This window comes from Gouania willdenowi, chromosome 1, assembly GCF_900634775.1.
Source record: "Gouania willdenowi chromosome 1, fGouWil2.1, whole genome shotgun sequence".
Lineage (NCBI taxonomy): Eukaryota > Metazoa > Chordata > Actinopteri > Blenniiformes > Gobiesocidae > Gouania > Gouania willdenowi.
This window is the reverse complement of record NC_041044.1, coordinates 18,432,607-18,454,414: the sequence shown is the minus strand read 5'-3', so window position 1 is coordinate 18,454,414 and position 21,808 is coordinate 18,432,607. Positions and strand designations below refer to the sequence as shown.

The 21,808-nt window shown below is 38.7% G+C and overlaps 2 protein-coding genes across 4 annotated transcripts; one reads left to right on the top strand and one right to left on the bottom strand.

The window, feature by feature from the left end:
- Window positions 1-1,737: 1,737 nt before the first annotated feature.
- clrn2 (clarin 2) lies at window positions 1,738-5,415 on the top strand. The gene is made up of 3 exons (XM_028457018.1): window positions 1,738-2,167; window positions 4,667-4,846; window positions 4,959-5,415. The coding sequence occupies exons 1-3, from the start codon at window positions 1,915-1,917 to the stop codon at window positions 5,225-5,227; spliced, it is 702 nt and encodes a 233-aa protein (XP_028312819.1). The 5' UTR covers window positions 1,738-1,914; the 3' UTR covers window positions 5,228-5,415.
- A 6,777-nt stretch (window positions 5,416-12,192) lies between these two features.
- Window positions 12,193-21,695, bottom strand: LOC114468018 (SAFB-like transcription modulator). Of its 3 annotated transcripts, XR_003674603.1 has the most exons (15): window positions 21,566-21,695; window positions 20,179-20,339; window positions 19,445-19,615; window positions 17,128-17,384; window positions 16,679-16,722; window positions 16,509-16,552; window positions 16,284-16,381; window positions 16,087-16,205; window positions 15,928-15,995; window positions 15,682-15,776; window positions 15,401-15,545; window positions 14,989-15,113; window positions 14,642-14,815; window positions 14,298-14,507; window positions 12,193-12,287 (listed from the first exon to the last, which is right to left on the bottom strand). XR_003674603.1 is itself a non-coding variant. In XM_028454647.1 (14 exons), the coding sequence occupies exons 3-14, from the start codon at window positions 19,592-19,594 to the stop codon at window positions 14,354-14,356; spliced, it is 1,473 nt and encodes a 490-aa protein (XP_028310448.1). In that variant the 5' UTR covers window positions 19,595-19,615; window positions 20,179-20,216; window positions 21,566-21,656; the 3' UTR covers window positions 14,197-14,353. The 3 variants fall into 3 exon arrangements, 2 of the variants coding, with proteins under 2 accessions (XP_028310448.1, XP_028310435.1); XM_028454647.1 differs by lacking the exon at window positions 12,193-12,287 and having other exon boundaries at window positions 14,197-14,507; window positions 20,179-20,216; window positions 21,566-21,656; XM_028454634.1 differs by lacking the exon at window positions 12,193-12,287 and having other exon boundaries at window positions 14,198-14,507.
- Window positions 21,696-21,808: the final 113 nt, after the last annotated feature.

Genomic DNA, 21,808 nt, shown 5'->3' with positions numbered 1-21,808 from the left:
TGACAAACCGGAGTGAAAAGACTTAATAATATGGAAGACCAAACCTGAAAAAAGTATAAATAAATAATAGTATAAATAAATGTAAGACATTTAATTATTTATGTTCTATTTATTTAACAGTTTTTTTCGTTTCATTCACTTATTCACCCATTTATTTATTCATTATTGTATATATTTATTCCAATATTTATTTATACATTTATTTAAGTATTTACAATTTTGGCAGGTTTGGTCCTCCATAGAATAACTCAGACAATTAAAGTTATGATGTTGATGTTTAAAAAAATGTGTGACGTAAAGTTCATGCACTATTAAAATATACTGTATATATATATTGCGCCATCCACTTTTTTCATCTGCTAATGCTAAAGTTTTGTACATTTCAAAATTTTGTGGCATGTTTATTTGCACATTAGAATTTGTGTACAGTTTTGCATATTTTTTAGTTTTGGTTTAACATATTTTCTGACTGCAAAAAGTATAGCATTTATTTTTTAAGTCCCCGTGAGAAATAGAGGATTTTCACAGCGCATCATCAACCCGGAAGTCGCCATATTGGAGATGTGCAGCAGCTAAACGAAGCGCAAGCACACAAGCAAATCGGTCAAACCGTGAAAAACATTTGGAGTTTTACAGACTGCCTAAACTCGTAATACATCAGGGAGAACAATGTCAAAAATGATCAGGGGAAAGGAGGCGCTTGTGGCTAGCAAAGCTAAACCAGGACCTACGAGGCAAAAATCTGAAAAAACATTCAAATTTGTTCGACCCATTTCAGGTAAGTCAATTTAAACTTTGATAAACGCTCCGTAGTTTATAGTGTACAGTGTATATAGGAATGTAGACTGCGGACTAATGCATATCAAACTGGTGGTCCTTGAAATTAAAATCTCTTGGCTAACATTGTATTCATGATATCGTACAGCTAACGTTAGATTAAGGCGTTATTGCATTACTTACTTTGGCCTTCAAAACACATCTGTCGTTGATGACTTGAGATTGCATCTCCATCACCCACACACACACCATCTGGTTATAGGCCCCCACATTTTTATAAGACTTAAGGTATTCCACAGTGTATGGGCTTGGCAAGAAAACTAGTCAACGATATCAGGATCCATAATAGACGGAAGACTCTCCGGGTCATCATTGATCCAAGATGGATCTGCACCACCAATGAAGGGTAACTTTTCCAAATATGGTGCCCTTTCCTGCGGACCAAGTCCTTGCCTGTATGCCTTTGCATCTATAATGCATTTTAAGGAGCTTGTCTGTGGTTTATCCATTGCATTCTTTATGTCCGAGTGCCTCCAACATGTAGTGTTTACCTCCGAGTGCCGCGCATCCGGGTTACTGCCCAGAACGTGACGTCGGTGAAAACACTCTATTGCTTTCTGAAATTGTATTGTTTATTGACCCCCACCCCCCATAAAAGGAAAGGAATTTTCGCCCGTGGCCACATGCTAATTGACAAACTGACCTTTAGGCCCTGAGTAATTATGAACCACATGTCAGTGTAAAACATAAACCAAACAGTGATGACTTTACAGCATCAGTCAAAGTGAAGGTCAGTGATGTGATGGATGTGTGTGTAAAGGTTAATTCTAACTGTGGTTAAAGGCTGTGCTGCAGATGGAGGCAGAGGAGAAACACACACGGATAGAGTTTCTCCCGGTAAGGGATCCCTTTGACCGCCACAGGTTTGGTTTCTCATCGCTGTCTGTCACACATCCAGGGAACAGCAGCAGCCCTGTCTGTTCATATGGCTATTATTTCGTCATTTTAACACTTCTTCTTTTTTCTTTTTAAACTTCTGTTTTTTTGTCCCAACAATCTGATGGTGGTCTCCCAGCGAGCCCTGCCGTGGTTGCCGGGCATCCTGTTACCTTCCTCCGGGCGTCATGGCGTCGTAAGATGCCTTCGCTGTGGAAACGGATCACATTCTCTGTGGCCTCGGTGATGTGTGTGGGCTCTGCGGTGCTCCTGGTGGTGGCCCTGTCCACGGAGCGATGGGTCAGAGGGAGGATCCTGTGTAAGACCGCAGCGGAGCTGGTGAACGCGTCTCGGCCTGAGCTTGATCAGTTCACAGGGAACATTTATTATGGTCTATTCCAGGGAGGGAAGACCAAGCAGTGTGGGCTAGGGACCAGACGCTCCAAGATCTACAGTAAGTCTGTCTGAGTGTGGGATCATCTCACCTAAAGGAGAACAGGACGCGCTTAGTGAATAAGAAAAAATGGCAAGTTTAAGCATAGTCTTGAAAACCATTAATTCTTCAATACAATTGTAAATCCTCTCTGCTACAGCCCTACAATGACCCACATTTGGTGATATTTATTTATTTATTTATTTGGATAAATTTTCACCCCACCATTCTTATATGTGCAAACTGTGGTTTGAAAACTCCGATTGGAGTCACAAAAATGGGTGTGGTGGTGTTGATTGCCACATTTGATTTATTTTCCTGCATGTGAAGCATTTCACAAACCCCCCAAAATGTGTTTTTTGCTAAAGCTTTGATTTTATTTGATAAGCCTAACTTGTAGGTTTTTGTGTTCTGAAAGTTTGATGACCTTTGTGATGAGGGTTGTTTGTGTTCACGTGATATTATTAACAGATTTATTTAGCAAAAGGTGCTTTAAAAAAATGTATTCCGCAACATTTTTGTCTCTGTCTAACTGCCGGGGCAGTGAAAAATCATCCTACGCGTGATGATTTACAAATTAAGCACTGCTAATATGTATCAATTAGAGGTGGGACATACTTGATATTGGTCTCACAGGATCAATACAATACAATGTTTTTTTTACAAGAAAAAAATACCAAAATATTCATTCATTTCTCACATTTATTAAATTAATATGTACTTGAATTTAAACTCTAGATGATTATTTTACAGTTTCAATTTGAATATTAAAACTATAATTACAAAATTACTAAGAATTCATGCTAGCATGATACTAGAACTAAACTATACAGCTATTATGTGTTCATCATTGTTATGAATTCTAAACAAAACAAAAAATACACACAGTTTTGACCTTTTATTAGGGGTGGGGCGATACACTGAGTTCACAAAACTATACAATATACGATAGTGGGCTCTTGATAATCATACAATATGACATTTTTAGAAAGGAATAAAATGATAAAATTGCAGTGAAAAAATTAGCATGTTTTTATTTGATTATTTGGCATTAACTTGGGACATACATACTCAGTATGACCTTTTTAATTCAATAGGAACGTATATAAAAGAACACCATTACAATTTAGTTTTCAATTCAATTCAACTTTATTTGTATAGCGCAATTTAAAACAAAGTCATCTCAATGCGCTTATCAAAATATAAAATTCATAATCAGAAAGAAAAATACCCAACAAGATCCAAATAAACAAGCATTTAGCGACAGTGGGAAGAAACGACTCCCTTTTAACAGGAAGAAATCTCCAGCAGAACCAGGTTCAGAGGTGGCAGCCATCTGCTGTGACTGGTTGGGGTTAGTGGACAGAAGGACCAACAGAACAGGATAGAGAGATAGAACATCAGAGTGTCTCAGACTAGTTGAGCCATGAACCACAGATCAGGAACTGCCATCATCAGCTTCACCACAGACACCTGAAACAGAGCAGAGAGAGAAGGGTGAGGAGAAGGCACTGACTGCAGAAAAACATGATACATTATTATCAAGTCAGCCTGCCTTGGCCTTGGGTCTCACTCCCAGTGGCCTAGTCAGCACTTTTTGTAAAGGTGACAAATCCCTTCCCATTTATTGGTAAGCTAACAGTGACTTCAGGGTCTGTAAATGCGACCGTTCACAGACGAGTCCATGTCTGCTCTAGTGGTTAGGTTATGTTATGATTCAGTCCTGTTTATGTGGACTGTAAATCATAACTAGCTACATCATAATTTGAATCTCTTCTTGTTTATTGAACCAGTAAATGATGAGGCCATGTCCACTCCAGTGATTAGATTATGTTGTGATTCAGCCATAACATAATCTAATAAGTTTTTGTACATTTATTTAATGCAACATTTAAAAATTGCAACATCTTCTTGCACACTATATCGTCTCATCTTTACTGTTTTTGTTCCACACACGTCCTTTGCAAATCATCTTTTCTCGAACAGTGGTGCTTTTTCTGTTGCGCCCCTTTGAAGAATGAAACAATTAACAAAATAGATTAAAAAAAAAAAACTAAGCTTTATTGAAAAAAGGGTGACTATTCTTCATCAAAAATCATAAAATAAGATCAAATGTGCAATCATATTTTAGAACAGTAATAATAAATTGATTTGAGTGCATAGCAGAAGAAGAAGAAAAAAAAATCACTGTTCTAGTAGATGACCCATGACCCCCACCGCACAACACAACTTGGATCTCTGACAAGACATCTCGAGACGGTTTAATATCTTGAGATCCCATCGCACAAGATATCATCCCATCTCTTGTATTATTATTTAACATGCTATTATTTGTAAATGATGTACTTATCCTTAATGTATTTACTTCTATGCCTACCTTCCAAAAGGGTCTTCTTAAAAAAGCCCAGTGTAAAAGGCTACAAATGTTGTTGTATATATTAGCATCAAAAATCATACTCCCTGTGTGGCAATAACACATGTGACGCATGACTAACAATGTTTGTGGGTCTTCTTCTGCAGTTTTCCCAAAGCTTGTGCGAACAATGAATGGTGGCCTTCACATGATGGTCATTGTTTTCCTGCTACTGGCTATGGGTTTCGCGTTGGTCAGTCTGTCTTTCTGCATTTACAATGCACGCAAGGTTCCCTACCAGAGTATTAAGGGACACAAGGGTCTCTATCTGTGGAACACCATTGCAGGTATGTAAAGGCTACACCTCACTGAAATATCACTTTCACATAATGGTTTGTCCTCATCTTTTATCAGTATGTGTGTCACTTCAGTGGCGTTTTCATGTCTCTTGGGTTCCAGCTTTGTTTGGTGCCCTGGGTGTCCTGTGTTTCCTGGCAGCTGTCCGACACCACCGTCTGACCGATCGGGTGGCAAACTATCGGGAAAGCTTCTTTGTCCTCATTGTCCTGGAGGATAATCTTGACTGGTCCTTTTGGCTTGGTGTAGGAAGCATAGTGACTCACGTAGCTGTCTGTGGAGTGGTCGCCATGAGTCGAATCAAACTGCCTAAAAAAGAAGTCAAAAAACCTGAAGAACCCACAATTTCTGCTCTGGACCTGCTTTACTAAAGAGGAGCATCTCTGCTAGGTTTTTTTCTTTTTCTTACAACAGTCCTCCCGTTTTGGCTCCAGTGCTCTGTGACTCTTTTCTGGATCAGAGGATCATACAGGAGACTAATGGATGATCACTTCTTTTGTTCTGGACGTTCTTCTATACCTGCAGCCTTGATATGAATATTTTTAGGATCAATACAAGCAGCCACATATTAACAGTGATTAGAATTGTGTTCCAAAAACAAATATTGTAAATATTTATGTTTTTAAACTGGAAGGAATATAACAAAACAATAATAAAAAAAAAAAAAGATTATGATAAAGAATAGCCAGTGGTGACTTGTATCTGAAATATGTTATATTATATCAGTTTTAAATAAGGTAGTATAACGGCATTACACAAACTTGTGAAGACCTAATTTACACAAAAAAACCAAAACCAAAAACATTCTTCAGTGACTATGCTGTACATAATGCTTGTAAATACTCTGTGCATTCCTGCAGATAATGGTGTACATAAGTTGTTAGAATTTAACACTAATCTATTGAATTCATTTTTTTTTCTTGTTAAAGTTTCGCACAGCTTGACACTGTAAATAAATTCTGGTAAATATTGTTTCAGTTTGTATCAGTTTTTCAGAACTGAAGAATCTTCTATTGGGGAAACATTGTTTACGAAAGGTCCAAGCACATCCAAATAATATGTCCTAGATCAGTGGTTCTCAAACTTTTTGGCTCAAGTACTAGAGAAGTAACGATTAATCGTAAGGCAGTGAAAAATCGATTCATAGGTATCACGGTTGATATCGAATTTCTGACAATTGAATCGCAGTACTTTTTTTAACCAGCAGAGGGAAGTGTTGGCGGCGGGCGGAGTCTGCTAATACTTTCTTTCTGGCCACCTTCTACTCTTAAATATGTTAATAAATGATTCATTACCCCTTTAGCACCAAAAGAATATCTGTAATATTACTTGAATATCTGTAAAAGTCACATTTTTCTATTAGCTCCGTCTGCTAGCATAACATCTCTTCTTCACTGCAAGATATCTGCATGCCAACCGACCACTGGGTTACCAGCGCCCTCTGCTGGTCCAAACAAATATGACGTAAATCAGTGCAATGACGGTTTTTTTTTTTTTTAAGTCCAATTGTTAAGGCACAAAATACATTTTCAGTTGCACTTTTAAAAGAAAAAGAACTATTATGCAGTTTTGCATTGTTTATTATAGAACCAGAATTTAACTTAATAGGCTTCATTTTCATTTGTATTATTCCTTTATTTATTTAATTCAAGATTTATTTTTAGTTCAATTGCATTGTTTTGAATAGTTTATCAAGGAATTCTTTTGACAATGAAATATAAAAGGAAAATAGTACAGTATTTTCTAGTTTTTTTCCCCAAAAAAAAAATTGTCTACAGTCCCATTTTGTAAATGAAAAAATCGTGAGAGAATCGTATCGTGAACCCAGTATCGTGAATCGAATCGTATCGGGAGTTGAGTGAATCGTTACATCCCTATCAAGTACCCATCTTTGTCCTTATTCTGAATCCAAATACCCCCTTTAGTCTGACTACAAAATTTTGCTTAGGAAACTATTTAAAAACAACTATAGAGCATAATGATGGAATGAACGAGTGATAACACACATGTTAAAGAATCAAATTTTGTAAATAAGTGGAAAGAAACAGTATTTCAATTAACCCAAGGAGACTTTTTTCTAGAATTAGTTTTTGATCATGTCTGAGCTCAAATATGTATATATATATATATTTATATTTTTTTTCATTGCATTTTAGTTCAACTAGATTCACAAATTGAAAGTATAGAATTACAGAAAAAAAAGAATAATAATTAAAACATTTCAAAAATCTATTTGAATTTCAGGCGACCCCATTTCAACTCCAAGCAACCCCACATGGAGTCCCGGCCTCAAGGTTGAAAAACACTGATTTTGTGGCTGCTGAATAGATTTATTTCTATAGATTTTATCACTTCAGGCCAGGTCATCTCACGCCTGTAGTGGAGCCACAGGCGTGAGGCGTTTCTTTAATCCTAAGAACGCTTTCCAGTCTCTGCAGTAATAAATGATGATCCACTGTATTGAAAGCTGCCCTGAGATCCAAGAGCACCAGAACTGAGACCAACCCTCTGTCTGAGGCTAAGAGGAGATCATTGGTCCCTTTTACTGAGGCAGTCACTGTGCTGTGACTGAAAGCTCTCATATAAATTGTTCCTAAGTAGGTGATCACCGCTGCCGCTCTTCTCCAACCTGGTTCCGCTGTTCCCTCCTCACGTTCCTCCCGCCTCGCTGCCGCGTAGGTCCGGCCCTAGTGGACACAACACATCTGCCAGTGGGAGAGAAGTGGCTCAGGCTCCGCGTGTCCTTCCCCAGATGTAAGACTCACCGCGTCTGGACGGCGCTCGAATGCTGACCGCCCAGTATACAGTAAACAGGCTTTGAGTGTCACACCATTCACCGCGTCTCCGTGCTCTACGCTCCCGACCTGGTTCCGGTCCTGGCGCTGCTCACTATCTCTCTGTTCCCACATACACCCGGGCCCAACGGACACAGCACATCCACCAATGAATGTTTCCCACCACACACTGGTATTGTCCTGTGCCTCTGCCTACTGCTCACTAGTGTTGTGGTAGTCGAGACCGGTCTTGGTCTCGAGACCAAATTTTAAAGGTCTCGGTCTCGTCTCGGACTCTGAAGCATTTTGACTCGGCCTTGTCTCGGACTCGGGATTTTCCGTCAAGACTGTTCAAGACCAGCACTAATTCCTGCTATTTTTAAACTTTTTTTATAATGTGATAATAACACAGAGAAGAACGGAATATTCATTCTTTAATCCACCCCGTATAATGACCACAACCTTCCTTAATGTGACTCAGTGAAGTATGTGACACACGTGTGTATGTGTCTGGCTACGGTGTCAGTTTAGACCGTGGAGCGCGAGGGAGATATGAACTAATAATCGGTAAAAATCCCAGTAAAACTCCAGAAAACAATCACCATGAATAAATATTATCCCCCTGGTAAAGACAGTAGCTCTAACAACAGGTAAAATGATAAACTGATGATATTACAGCCGTTACATACTGCGGTCAAGCCAGCAGTGGTTCGCGTTTGCCTGGTCAAATCAGCCGCACGTTGTTTTCTTGTGCGCGAACATACCAACACTTACGGTAATCACAATGAGACCACCCTGCAGAACTGCTGGAAGAGAGAATAAAACATTTAAGTATATTTCACCCAACTTTGACATAAAATAACAAACTTTTTTCCCATAAGTAGTTCATGATTCATATTTTGATTAGCTTAGCACTTCATAGACTACTTGCATGAATAATATTGAGTACTTTTAGAGTAATCCTCTGTCAAAATCCTGTACAGATCACAAATTTAAGGATATTTCATTTAACTTTAACAAGGAATAAAAAGATAATTTTCCATAAGTAGTCCATGATTCATATTTCACTGAACTTAGTATGTCCTAGACTACATGCATGCATAATATTGAGTACCTTTGCGCTGTACTTTTTGAGTAATCCTCTGTCAAAATCATATACAGATCACAAAATCTGGATTTTTCACCCAACTTTGACATAGAATAAAAGATAATTTTCCATAAGTAGTCCATGATTCACATTTTGATTAACATAGCACTTCATAGACTACTTGCATGAATAATATTGAGTACTTTTACTGTGTACTTTTTGAGTAATCATCTGTCAAAATCCTATACAGATCACAAATTTAAGGATATTTCACTTAACTTTGACATAGAATAAAAATTTAATTTTCCATAAGTAGTCCATGATTCATATTTTTATTAACTTAGCACTTCATAGACTACTTGCATGAATAATATTGAGTACTTTTACTGTGTACTTTTTGAGTAATCCTCTTTCAGAAGTGCCAAGCTTCTCAGAGTGGAAATGCGCGTATTATTTCACCAATCTGTCTTCAAAAGAAAGGTGCATCATTGAAGATCTAAGGTAACGCTGCATTGGTGGACGTGATGGAAGCCTATGCACCGAAACATCAGTGGTTGGATTTTAACGGACTGCGACCGTTATCCAGGGTTGTATCAGTAAAGCTATTGCGCAGTATGTTGTTGTAAATATGCAGCCTGTCGCTACTGTGGAGTCACTGCTTTCAGCAGCTTGTTAGCCTGATTTCATGTCCTATGCATTGTATTGTGTTGCTGAGAAAAATGCTGTTAATTTGTTTTTCCACATTTGTTTTTATAAGCATTTTCAACAGCAGAATGTACACTTGGAATACGCACAGCTTACTTTACATTACTGTGCAAATGATGAAAAATTGCATTTTTTTTTGAGCATTTTGGAGGTTTTGTGCTTTATATGCAAATCATTTTTGGTTGTTTTATAGCAGTTTTTGTAAAGCAGAGTTGGTCAAAATGTATTCCAAATGTTAATTCAGATTGCTTTCATTCATTTATTTTAGAAGGTTTTTTTGTTTTGATGTTGTACATTGTTGCTAGTTTTTGTACTTAAGCTGTAAAGGAACATTCTAAGGGCTAAACACAACCGTTTTTATGATGCTGAAGCCACTTTAATTTTTGACCTTTGACTCTGAATAATATTCAGGTTTTGTGTTATTTATTTCAAAATTCCTTGTAACATTTGCGGTTTCTGCTGGTCTCAGGTAAATAAACTGGTATTAGAAAATTACTTTGTGTTCCAGTCAGATTGGTGTTTTTAAAGACTAATACTGAGCAGAGTTTAGTACTGTGAATGTAAGTGATTAGAAACTGTAGGGTTGGATACTAAACAATTTCATTTTGCAGAGGCTTTTATCCATAGAAATGTTAATACAGGAGCAGTAGGGGTAGGAGGGATTCAAACCACTGACCTTCTGATTACAAGCCAGCTTCCTTAACCACTATTACTCCACCGCAGAGTTGATCAACAGTGGATTATTTTCTGATACAGCACTGATATGAAGTTGTATGGACACGAGTGACCGAAAAAAATAATACAATTATTTAATTCTAAGTAACTCAAAAGTTACTTTTTCCAGTAAGGCATTACTTTTTGGTGTAAGTAATCAAAATAGTAACTGAGTTACTTTGTGAATGAAGTTACTAGTAATGGTAACTAGTTACTTTTTTCAGTAACTGGTTGTAACCCAGTACAGTACACACCCACACCATGAACATTTCTCTCTGCTGGCCTCTGGCAGGAGGTAACGTAGCCTGAAGTGCAGAACAACAAGGTTCTGCAACCGCTTCATCCCTCAGGCTGTAAGACTTTTAAACTGCAATGAAATCTTACAATCTACACCTTGTTACAAACCCAGTGCAATAATTCAATACTAATCCAGCGGCAGCACTTTATCACTGTTTTGAATGTGAGTTTTTATTGTGTGTTTTCTGTGCTTTTATTTTTGAAGTCTATCAGTCAAGCCTTGTGTGGAGAATTTTGTTCTGTTTGCACCTATGGTGTATATGTATGAATGACAATAAACTATATCTCTCTCTCTCTCTAAGGTTACGTACAGCAGTAAGATAATATCGTGCAGTGAGTAATGAATGTGATCATGTCCCCCTGTCACACATTGATTAGTTGTAGTTTTATGTCCAGTGGGATAAAAAGACTTCTGAATGTTTGTGGAGCAGCTCAAGGACTAATCATGTTCCTATGATCATTGTCCGGTGCAGTGGGTGCTATGTGCTCTCCAGAATGGATGGAGTCTTCTCCAGGGACTGAGAGAAGAGAGTCCAGCTCTGTGTCCACCACAGATCCAGCATCCCTCTTCTTAGTACACTGACATGTACAACCCAAAACAATGTTTGACCTATACATAGAGATGTGACGTTCTCTACTTGAAGCGCTTCATTCATACATATATAGCAGGGGTCACCAACCTTTTTGAAACCAAGAGCTACTTCTTGGGTACTGATTAATGCGAAGGGCTACCAGTTTGATACACACTTAAATAATAGTTAGGGAGATTTTCACAAGAGGGGGGGGGGGGGGGGGGGGGATGGGGGGTAGTTTGCTTTTTAAAGAGAAAATGAAATAATTCAATTTCACAGTGTTCTTTTATTTGAAAAACACATATAAAGTAAAGAACAAATTCCACAGTACCCGTGCAAATGGTAAATGGTGGTAGTAGTAGAATAAATAAAATAAATAACATAAAATTAAACAAAAAAGGCATACATTGCATAAATTATCCATCAATCTATGCAATGTATGCTTGAAATAAAAATAATCAACAAAAGGAAAATTAAACATAGCTTATACAACAACGGCTATAACCATAACAGAAACACTTCCCTACACATGGTTGGATTTGATTTTCTCCCGATTTCCTCACTGACATTGTCCGGGCGGACCATCCTTCACTGAGCGTCGTTTCCGGCCGGACAATAATAACGATTACACCTCTTCTTATACGGTGTAATCGTTATTATTATTACAACAATATTATTATTACAATAATATAATTACACCGCATAAGAAGAGGAAGAAGAGTCTTCTTCCTCTTCTTATGCGGTGTAATCGTTATTATTGTCCGGCTGGAAACGACGCTCAGTGAAGGATGGTCCGCCCGGACAATGTCGGGCAGAAATCAGGAGAAAATCGGGAGGGTTGGCAAGTATGTATTAAACACAAAAAACACTTTACATTTTAAGTGTTTATATATATGTATTGTCATTTCTAAGTTACATGTAAGTGTGATTTAAACAAGAATAGCTAAATAAATAAATCTATATATATAAAAGCTCACTGGTAAGTGCTGCTATTTGAGCTATTTTTAGAACAGGCCAGCGGGCGACTCATCTGGTCCTTACGGGCAACCTGGTGCCCGCGGGCACCGCGTTGGTGACCCCTGATATATAGTGTCAAATCTAAGTGATAATCAGTTCAACAATGTTGACCCCAAATGAACTGAAGGAAGGTAGGTGACAAAGTCATTTATTGAAAAGAAAAACAGGCTGATGGTTGTCATTGGGCATCATCACACAGCTGTGAGAGCACTTCTCCCACTGGAAGCGACAGCATTCGTCCTCTGCTTCTGTGGATCAATGACATCTGAAATAAAAAAGACACATTTAGTTCCTCCTAAACATTTGCACAACATGTATAACTTTGAGAGTGAAGCCCAAAGACAAGCTGTATGATTGTAGATCGATGGTTTCCAGGAATTTAGTGAACAAAGTTGACTGCTTTTAAACTGTAAATAATATGTATGCAAAGGCTAAACTATAAATGCATAATTACATGTCTGGAGACAAAACTTCCTCACACTATGTGTGTAATAAATACTGTTATACTGTAGCTGTTCACTATCATTAGCATCATTAGCTCAAATACTGTGTGTAGCACTGATCCTAGCATGTAAGCAGTAAGATGGACAACGTATAACTTCTCTGATGAATTACAGACAACATTTTCCTGTTGTCACGTCTAGTTCAGTTGAAAACGCGTGTTGAACCGAAACGACTCCAATGCCTAAGCATGCTATTCTAATGTAACACAACAAGGAAACAAGCACAAAAATTACACACAAACTCAATGCGACACAAGCGGAAAAGCAACTTCCATTGTGTCGGACACTAACCTTGTTTGAATGGTGTTGTGTTAATAACTGAACAATATTTAATCTTCTTCTACTGGAGAGTGAATGGGATTCGTGAAGTTCTGTCCAGTTGACGCCGCGGGCCCGTGACTTTGAAGGGTCGCGGCGCATGCGCAAATTGCAATTGGGAACTCGTCTATTAGCAAAGTCTAAACATAACTTCCATGCAAATGTACTAGTCTGAAGTTTTTTCAGGACTATATAGATATGATAGATAATAAATCCCTTAATTGTATTATATCTATGGTCACACCCTCAACGGCCATAAAGGAGATTTTCTAGACAAAAACAGGAGTTCCATGAATCAGATTGATTGCTCAACCTTGCGGACCGGTAGTGTATCTCCGTGTAGTGAAATTGAATTGCGTGCAGTGAATCTGAATTTCGAATAATTTTTGGAATGTATTGAGCTGATTTTTTTTCAACAGGAAAAATATAATTTTAAGTTACTAATTCGGTTTCAAAATGGTAAATTCAATTTCAAGTTGTTACTTTCAAATTCAATACCAGCTATTCAAATTCAGTTTCTAGTGGCACAAATCTCAGCTCATACTCAAACACGAATCCACTTGGGGAAGGTATATGCTGGGTGGCGAGAGCGTGACGAAAAAGAAGGTAAGATGGACGCAGACTTGGCGATGTTCATGTTAGATAATACCCACCTCTTCAGATATTTCTTAATGTTATCCTTCTTCTATCGTATTGGGGGAGCAAAGGTGCGCATGTAGCCATGGGGTGGGGCAGTCGGCGGGGGGTGCGGAGTGTTTACGACAGTGGCATAACCAAAAGGGAACTTTAGGGGGTGTAATAAGCGCAAGTTACTTAGTTCTGCTATTGATACTTAGTCTAAAATGTGAAGAATGGGACTAGGATCAATGAACTTCATTACTTCATACATAATCATATCACATATGTATTCAGAAGAAAACAAGTGGTTTTAGGGTGTACTTGCACTTTCAATTAAAAACAAGGAGCATCATGAGCACAAACAAGAAAGCTTTACACATCAAATCTTGGTTCAAGTCCTGGCCGAAAAACTACCAACATCTACAATGAAACTAGGTTAAAACAACTTTCTGTGTTAACTCGCCTCAAAGAATCCAATGAGCTAAACAAATCAAAGATTTGAATGTAAACAACATTTTAAATAAATGTAAATAATATAAAATGCAAAAGAAAAGTTAGATTATTCCTTTGTCTCAGTACACTGACCTGAATACCCACCAACATGGGTGATGAGAGGAGCATCCTCTCATTTGAGGACTAGGACCTTACCTTCCTGACCATGCTGTATGCATACGCATCGGCCCAGTACATAGTTTAAGTTGATTTTTTTTAAACAAAACAAAATTAAAGACTGGTCTATTTCATTGAAGAAAGCTCATTTCTTATCATATATCTGCCTTGTTCATTTCGCCATCATTCTTCCATCTATGCCCTCCATACCTCTAGGAACGACATACCAGACATTGCGGCGCGAGCTCCGACTGGGCGGAACTGCATGGGCAGAGGTCATTTCTCATCTCTTCCTCTTTGATCTGTGCCCCGAAGACGGTGGCTCAGTTCGGCGAGTGGTTTCAAAGTTCCTGGGTTCGCGGTTGAAGCCAGAGGTATCCCTGTGTGGAGCAGGCACACTCTCCTCCGCCTCTGGTTCACCATCAAACCTATTGCGCCTACAGAGCAGACAAGAGTGGAAGAAAACCAATGCTGGTTATCATCCACAGCAGGCAGGGTATTCTGCTCTGTACGGATTTACAAACTGCTTCTTTAAAGAGCTTTGATTATTGAGCAGACTTCACTGTCATACCTGTCGTTGGTGTTGGCCTGTACAACTAGAGATTCTGGATAACGAGGCCTCGTTCCTGAAATGAAGCTCGAGAAGCGGTTCTGCTGCTGATTGTAGCTGGAGCCTGGGTTCACGCGGACCTCAGACTCTGACCGCATCTTCTTGTTGCCATTCGAATGGCCTTTGTCTCTCCAACTGAAACATTCAAAATAGACATTATGAATACCAATTTTTTTTTTAACCCTCAAGGAAACGTGAGTTTTCCCCCACAGTTTAAAATATCACTGCAAGCTTTGGCTCATCCTCGGGTCAAGATGATACAATAAATGGATAGTGATACTGATGTTTAACAAAACTTAAATATTTACCCGTGTTCCTCTTCACGACCTCGCTTGAGGTTATTCCTCTTCTGTTGATCAAAACGGTACTGCTCTTGCTGCTCCTGCAGCTTTTTGAGTTCAAGTGTCATGCGCTCTGCCTCTTCTGTCCTTTTCTGTGAGCAATCAGAGAAAAAAACAACAAAAATGTCCCTTCACAAATCAAACAAAAAAAACACAACAACTAATGGGTACTACTTAAATTTATGTCTGCAGTTAGTTTTAACTGCTGGTCCACTACGTAGACACCACAGATAATGTATTCTACACTTTTGCTAATTTCTTTTTGCATCTTTTCTTATCATTCATTGTGGATGCTAATATTAGCAGACAGTTACTAAATTGTCACGGCATAACACACGTTTTACTACAACAGCTGGAGTTGTTCTTAAGGTTAAATTACCCGCTTGATGCGAATTCTTTCCCGTTCAAGCGATTCTCTTTCCAAACGCGCCCTTTCCAACTTTTGTTTCTCTCTCTCCAGCCTCTGGCGTTCTTGGAGCAGGTATTCTTGTTCTTCACGCACTCGTTGTTCTTTTTCACGCTTCCTGAAAGTTTAGCAAAAATTTGTATCACATCCCATTGCAATTTCTATTCATATTTCTGTAAGCCAGTGGTTCACAATCTCTGTTTCTGCACAGCTTGGGGACCACTGCTGACAGTTTTGGACATCCCCAAAAGTACCTGCGATCTTGCGCCTTCCTCTTCTTTAAATGCAGAAAGTCCCTGCCGTCTTCCCTGGCCGTAGAATGTCGCTGTTTGTCTTTCATCATCTCCACCTTTAAAAGGAATAAAATCCAATGAGACTTTAAAATCAGTGCAAAATAAGTATGACAGTGTGTCAAACAGGGCGCCTGAAAGGAATATCGACTTAAATATCTTTTGAAGAGCAATGCAAAACAAAACGAATAATAACAAATAACATCTTACTTTGTCGAAACCCTGTCCTCTTCTGAAGTGTCTTTTGTCAAACATAGGTTTGCTTGGGCTCTTCCCCCCTGAGGAAAGATTAGAGGTAACAGACTTATGCCATCTCATCACTTTAATCAAATCAACAACAGTTGAGTTCAGATAAAGATTCAAACATACGCCCATGTTTTCTTTTGTCCTCCTTTGTGGAGTCTTGTCCATAGTTGGATGAAAATGAATCCTTTTTCTCTTTGCCGCTTTCTGAAAGCTTCTTTTCTTCTTTGTCGGTGGGCGGGGCTCTAAAAGTGGAACAAACAAATGGTGAAGTGAAGTTCAAAGACGAATGCTTACTTTTAAAAGTCTCAATTTTCACTTACTTATTGCCTTTTCTTATCCCAGCGGATCTGTGCTTGTCAATAGATTTGTCCTCTTTTTCAGTCTTTGAGTGAGACTTCTTTAAAGGGTCATTCTTAGCCTGAAAAAGTAAGAGTGAAATTATCAAAATTGCTATATTATAATGTAATATTGACACTGATGCATCGCAACAGGTGTCAGAGCTTTGAAGTTACGAGATTAACGAGGTTTGAAGACAGGCCGCTCACCAATATGTCAAGAGAAGAGTGACTGTTGCTGCTGCTCACCGCTCCTAAAAAAAGTTAATTGTGTAGCACATGTAGCAGGTGTTAAAACATTTCGAATAAAATAATGCATCAAATTAATGAAATTATGATGGCTACTAAACTGATTTAATTAATTAAATAGCAATACATACCCCTGTGAACTTTATCTGCTTTTCCATCTCGGTCTCTTGAAGAGCTATAAAGTAAATGTTGCAACAACAAACATTAAATAAGTTAAAGCAAATAAAAGAGTGTTGTACAATGCATATATACAACAAAGTCATCTCAAAGCGCTGAACAAAATATAAAGTCCATAGTGAGACGAGTGAGGTAGTCAGTCGTTTGGTCAACTTCATCAAACTGACATCATGGAGACTTATATGTTTCTGCATCTAAAGGAGGCTTTTAAAACAGCTGAAAAGTATCAAAGGTAAAGTGGCTTTCTCCACTCTTGGAGAATGCCACAACTCACCCAACAAACAGAGAAATCAAAGCAGTAAAAAGTAAATCAGTGAACATTTCCATCATGGCACAAAAATGCTGCATTCTTGGTTAGCTTGACCTGGTAGTGGTATCAAATAACTGACATAGAAAGACAAACCTCTTTGCTTGGCCTGATGCCCCAGTAGTGGAGGAGGCTTTCTTTATAGAATCCTTTTTTTTATCTTCCGGTTCAGCTTTGATTGAAGGATCTTGTGCTCCATTCTTTGAGGGCTCTGCTAGGAACTCATCATTCGTCTCATCATCACTGTGGGTCAGGATCTCTTCGACCTTCAGTTCCTCATCTGGGTCCCTCTTGACAGAGGCCTCTGGCTGAATCGGAATATGTCCTGAGTCTCCTCCCCCATCCTCAACAGCCTAAAACACAAGGTAAACAACACGTTTGAATGGAGATTTGACATAACTTAAAGGGTACCTGTACTGAGGTGAAGTGTGAAATGCAGGAACTCCTACTTCCCCTCTGCTATCAGGCTCCTCAACAGCCAATAGGACTGGATATATTTCACTATGCATTTATCTTTATCTTAATTACTTTTTAAAAAATTATAATTATTGTTACTATACTTTTCTCTTTATTTGTTTTTTTTTTTTTTTTGTTTTTGTTTGTGGCATCCGGTGTGGTGAGCAAAATAGAAATTTCATTGTACAGGGAAAATGTTTCTTTACTGCGCACATGGCACTTTGAATCTTGAATCTTGAATCTTGATTGCCAGCTCTATCAAAAGATCGTTTTTAATACTGGAGGTTTAGTCAAGTTGTTTTCTTTAAATGTGCTTGTAGAGTAGCCAGGAGGTAAAAAGAAGAGCTTGTCGACCGGCAGACGCCATATTAATAACCTCAGAAGTCAGTGGTTTAAATTATGCACAAAGAAAATCAGAATCCAAAGGGCATCCAAAGAGCTATTTCCAATAAGAAAATAAACATAAATTCAGGGGAATATGCATATTAAAAAGAAATAGCAACCTGTTCGTACCAACACATAAACACACTGTTTATCAGTTAAAGCTGCAGTTTGTTAGTTGTTTTTGGTCACTAAGTGGTGCTAAAGCATCTGCCCTTTGCCCTCTGGATCAAGCAAGTGCCCTTTTGAAAGTTAGTTTTTTTTTTTTTTGGTGGCCCATGCTGACATGATCTGTAAGTGCTCATCGATTAAAAGCGTGTGATAATAATGCCCCAATTAATATTCCCTCCACTCCCACCCCCACCCGCACATGCCTCTGTCAACGTGAACGCGCAGAGCGGACACAAACAGAGGTGTGTTGTAGCAGCAGATTGTGCACAGCTGCAGCCCAAACACACCTCTCCCCCTGCCCACCAGCCAGGTAACACATACAGTAAAATAATCGAGTCAAGTGTGTTGTTCGCCCCCTAAGCCGCCAAGCTATAACTTGCATTTATTTGTCTCTGTTGTGAAGTAGCCTGTCTAGACGCCACACATCTGGGCGTAAATTAGCCGACTGCTCACCTAACAAGCTAGACGCTACCTGAAATCAATATATGACGTGATGATGACCACCGGTAGAGTTTGTCATTGGTATCTTACAGCATGTGACTCTATCAGTATACTTATTTTAGATGAATAATTAGTGGGCTATTGTGTAGGTTTACATTAGGCTACAATTAACACTTGCAGTCATTTATTTGCTAAATGACAAAAAGGTCAATGTCAAGAGTCATGTTCACTGTTTAGGACATTTTAAAGCTAATGGTTTGGCTGTACTAAATTAGGCATTAAGCTATTAAGCTATTTAGCTAATTATATTATTTTGTACCAACCAGTTATTTCTATGTTACAAGACTTTCAGTAATCTTGTATTTACCTTAATAGGCTATATTCAACCTTAAAAAATAGTTTATTACCAAAACTATTATTATTCTATTCTAGGCAGCTACAGCAGGGAAGCAGTAGGCCGTCTACCAGCAAAGAAGTTGAAAATCTTTATCTCTTGACGAGCTCATGTTTTTGACCCTGCCAATCACACATGTCTTTTCTTTACTTATTTATTTATTTTTACTTTTACTCTGGAATTATGGAAAACATTTACATACAATGGGCAACGTGTGTGTTTTTTTTTTTTAGCTAATTAGGTAGATTTGTTTGAAAAAAATGTTAATTTGTTGTGGCATTTGTAAAAGTGTTACTCAAATATTTGTTGTAGTATTTGTAAATGTGTTTTGCACTTCTGAGCCACTTCATATTTTGTTGCTCTTCTAAGGCATTGAAACTGAAAAAGGAACAATGGGATACTAAAGTAAGGATCAAGAGTTTTGGAGATTTTTACATCTCTAATGTACGAGTCAGTGCTGTCACTGCTTTGAAAACGACAGCTTTTTCTATCCTTTCTTAAATTCTTCCAAAGTAAAGTAAAAGGGACATTTTAGCAGAGCATCAGAGATTTAGCCCTGTGATTCTCTACCTGTGGTGCTGCAGCTGCCCCCTGCTCCTGCTCTGGTTCCTGGTTGAACGCTGCTTGATACTCTTCCTCCTGAAGCTTCTTGGCCAGCTCCAGGTCAGCGTCATCGTCATTTTGCGATTTGGATAGCTCTGCCCACTGATCCATCATCATAAAAACTGCACAGTTATAGTCCTGAAGAGCATAATAACCACACACAGGGAAAGATGTTGTCATGTTTGGGTGTACACACAGCTGGGCTCAATGCAGGAGTGAAATGTCTAATGTATTAACCCAACTGTCATGCTTTTCATTTATAAATATGCTTTGCTGCATTTGGATTTGCTTTTTTTCTTCTTCCACTTAAGTTTTATTTCTTTTAAACTATATCTAGCATGTAACCATGAACTCAGAAACCTGCAATAAACTTTACATGCATCTAAACAGCCTGAAAGACACAGAGTAGCAGGAAAGAAAATACTTTGAGAAACCTGTACAGTGATTGAAATCACTCTTTAGTCTCATATTGCATTATCCGTAAGTAGCTATTAAAAGACTTTAAATCAAGGGTTCCATAACAACAGTTTACAGTATTCATTCATTTTGGTACAAACAGAGGCCCCAACCTACATTCATTTTTTGGTAAATTTGTTCTTGCTTCTTTTTCGTACAACACTTAGTCTGACATCATTGCTTTTGCAACTAAAAATTGAAGTAAAATCAATGACTTCTCATGTTTCCCGCATTAGCGATCTGACCTGTTTGATTTGTTTTTCCTCGCCAGTTTCCTCCGGCTCTGGATATGGAGACAAAAAATGGTCACAATCTTCATATTCGAAAGTGTCGATGTCTGACCCTTCCGTCGAGATGTTCTCATCTGGAACATCCTGGTTTACTTGGTCCATTTTGATGTTGAGCACTTAGAAAAGGTCAAAACAAAGAAACCAATATGGAAACACTTTTATGCATACAATGTGTTTTGCTATTCGTAATTTTTTGCTTTATATATGTAAATATGTAAATAAATGTACAATATTATAAAACAAGCAGTACATGTTTTTTATTTTTTACTTGAATCAGGAATTTAGCGGAATAAGTAACTTATTTTCATAGCCCAGGAGACAAACACCTGACTGCTCCTCCTGAGGCTTTTTGTCATGTCCATATAAGTGTGTATCGCACGAACTGGACATAACACACGAGACCGCTGCTCATCTTGTGAGGCAGAAAAGGTAAAAAGGTCAATGGGAGAACATGAGCCCACCACCTCCAGCACAAAGGCCGGGTTGGGCTTCAGAATGATCTTCACATCGCCCGGGAAGAGCTGAGCGCATGACGGGTGGACCGATAGAGCATGGATGTCACTAACCCTCTTAGCTGACACCAGGGCCAGTATCAAACAGCCTTAAGAAAGGCCATCACCCCGTGAGTCGTGACGTATGAGGTTCAGCCCACATGAGGTCGCCCACAGCTGGAATAAGTTCCTGCGGAAGTGACCAGGCCAGATTACGGTGATGGCAGAGGCCATCAACCCGGGTAACCAAGGACATAATCTAAATTCCCGGTTGGAAAAAACGCAAGGCATGCCCTGAAAGCTTTCACCCGGCCCCCAAGAGGCACGTTGTGAAAAATGCCAAGTGCAGGGAAAGGCATGCTCCATCCTGCGTTTATCACAAAACCCGCCGTCAGACAGGCAATGTAATAAAATAAGTGTGTGTGCTCCAGCCACCGCCTCCAGCTGTGCTCAGCAGTCAGCTGTCCTGGCATACGGCCAAGCAGATGCCCAGATGCATATACACTTGGGTGAGGAAATACATCAACCTGATCAAAAGACGTGAAAAACAACAAACACATTCATCATGCACATGTCCCATATAATTAAACCAGGGAAATCGGACACGCTATTTTACTTTGCACCCACATAATGCCCCTTAATAACACTACAGAGTACAGAGTATATACACCTCTTTGTAAATCCAACCTTCAAACACATACTCATTTGGCCATAGTTGACAACTGTACTTAAGCTCCCACTATACGAATGCATACTTTCAACGGGCACTGTACTATTTATATTCATTTAATATAGCAGGTGACGAAACTGCACACACTCAATTCAATTTTTTATTATAATTTATTACTCACCTTAATTGCAAACGTTGCTGCTCACTGGACACCAGCAATACAAAGCACTTTCTGCAGCCACTCACGGGTTCTACGGAGTCCCGCAGAATCTAGGCTTTTAAATGATTCTGAGTTACCATGACTACCTGTCAACAGAGAGCTGTTCTACAAAACTGTTAATGAATTATTTCATAAAATTGTTTCTAATAAAGTTTTGCAGAACAGCTCACACACACATAGACAGACACACAGATAGACAGAGAT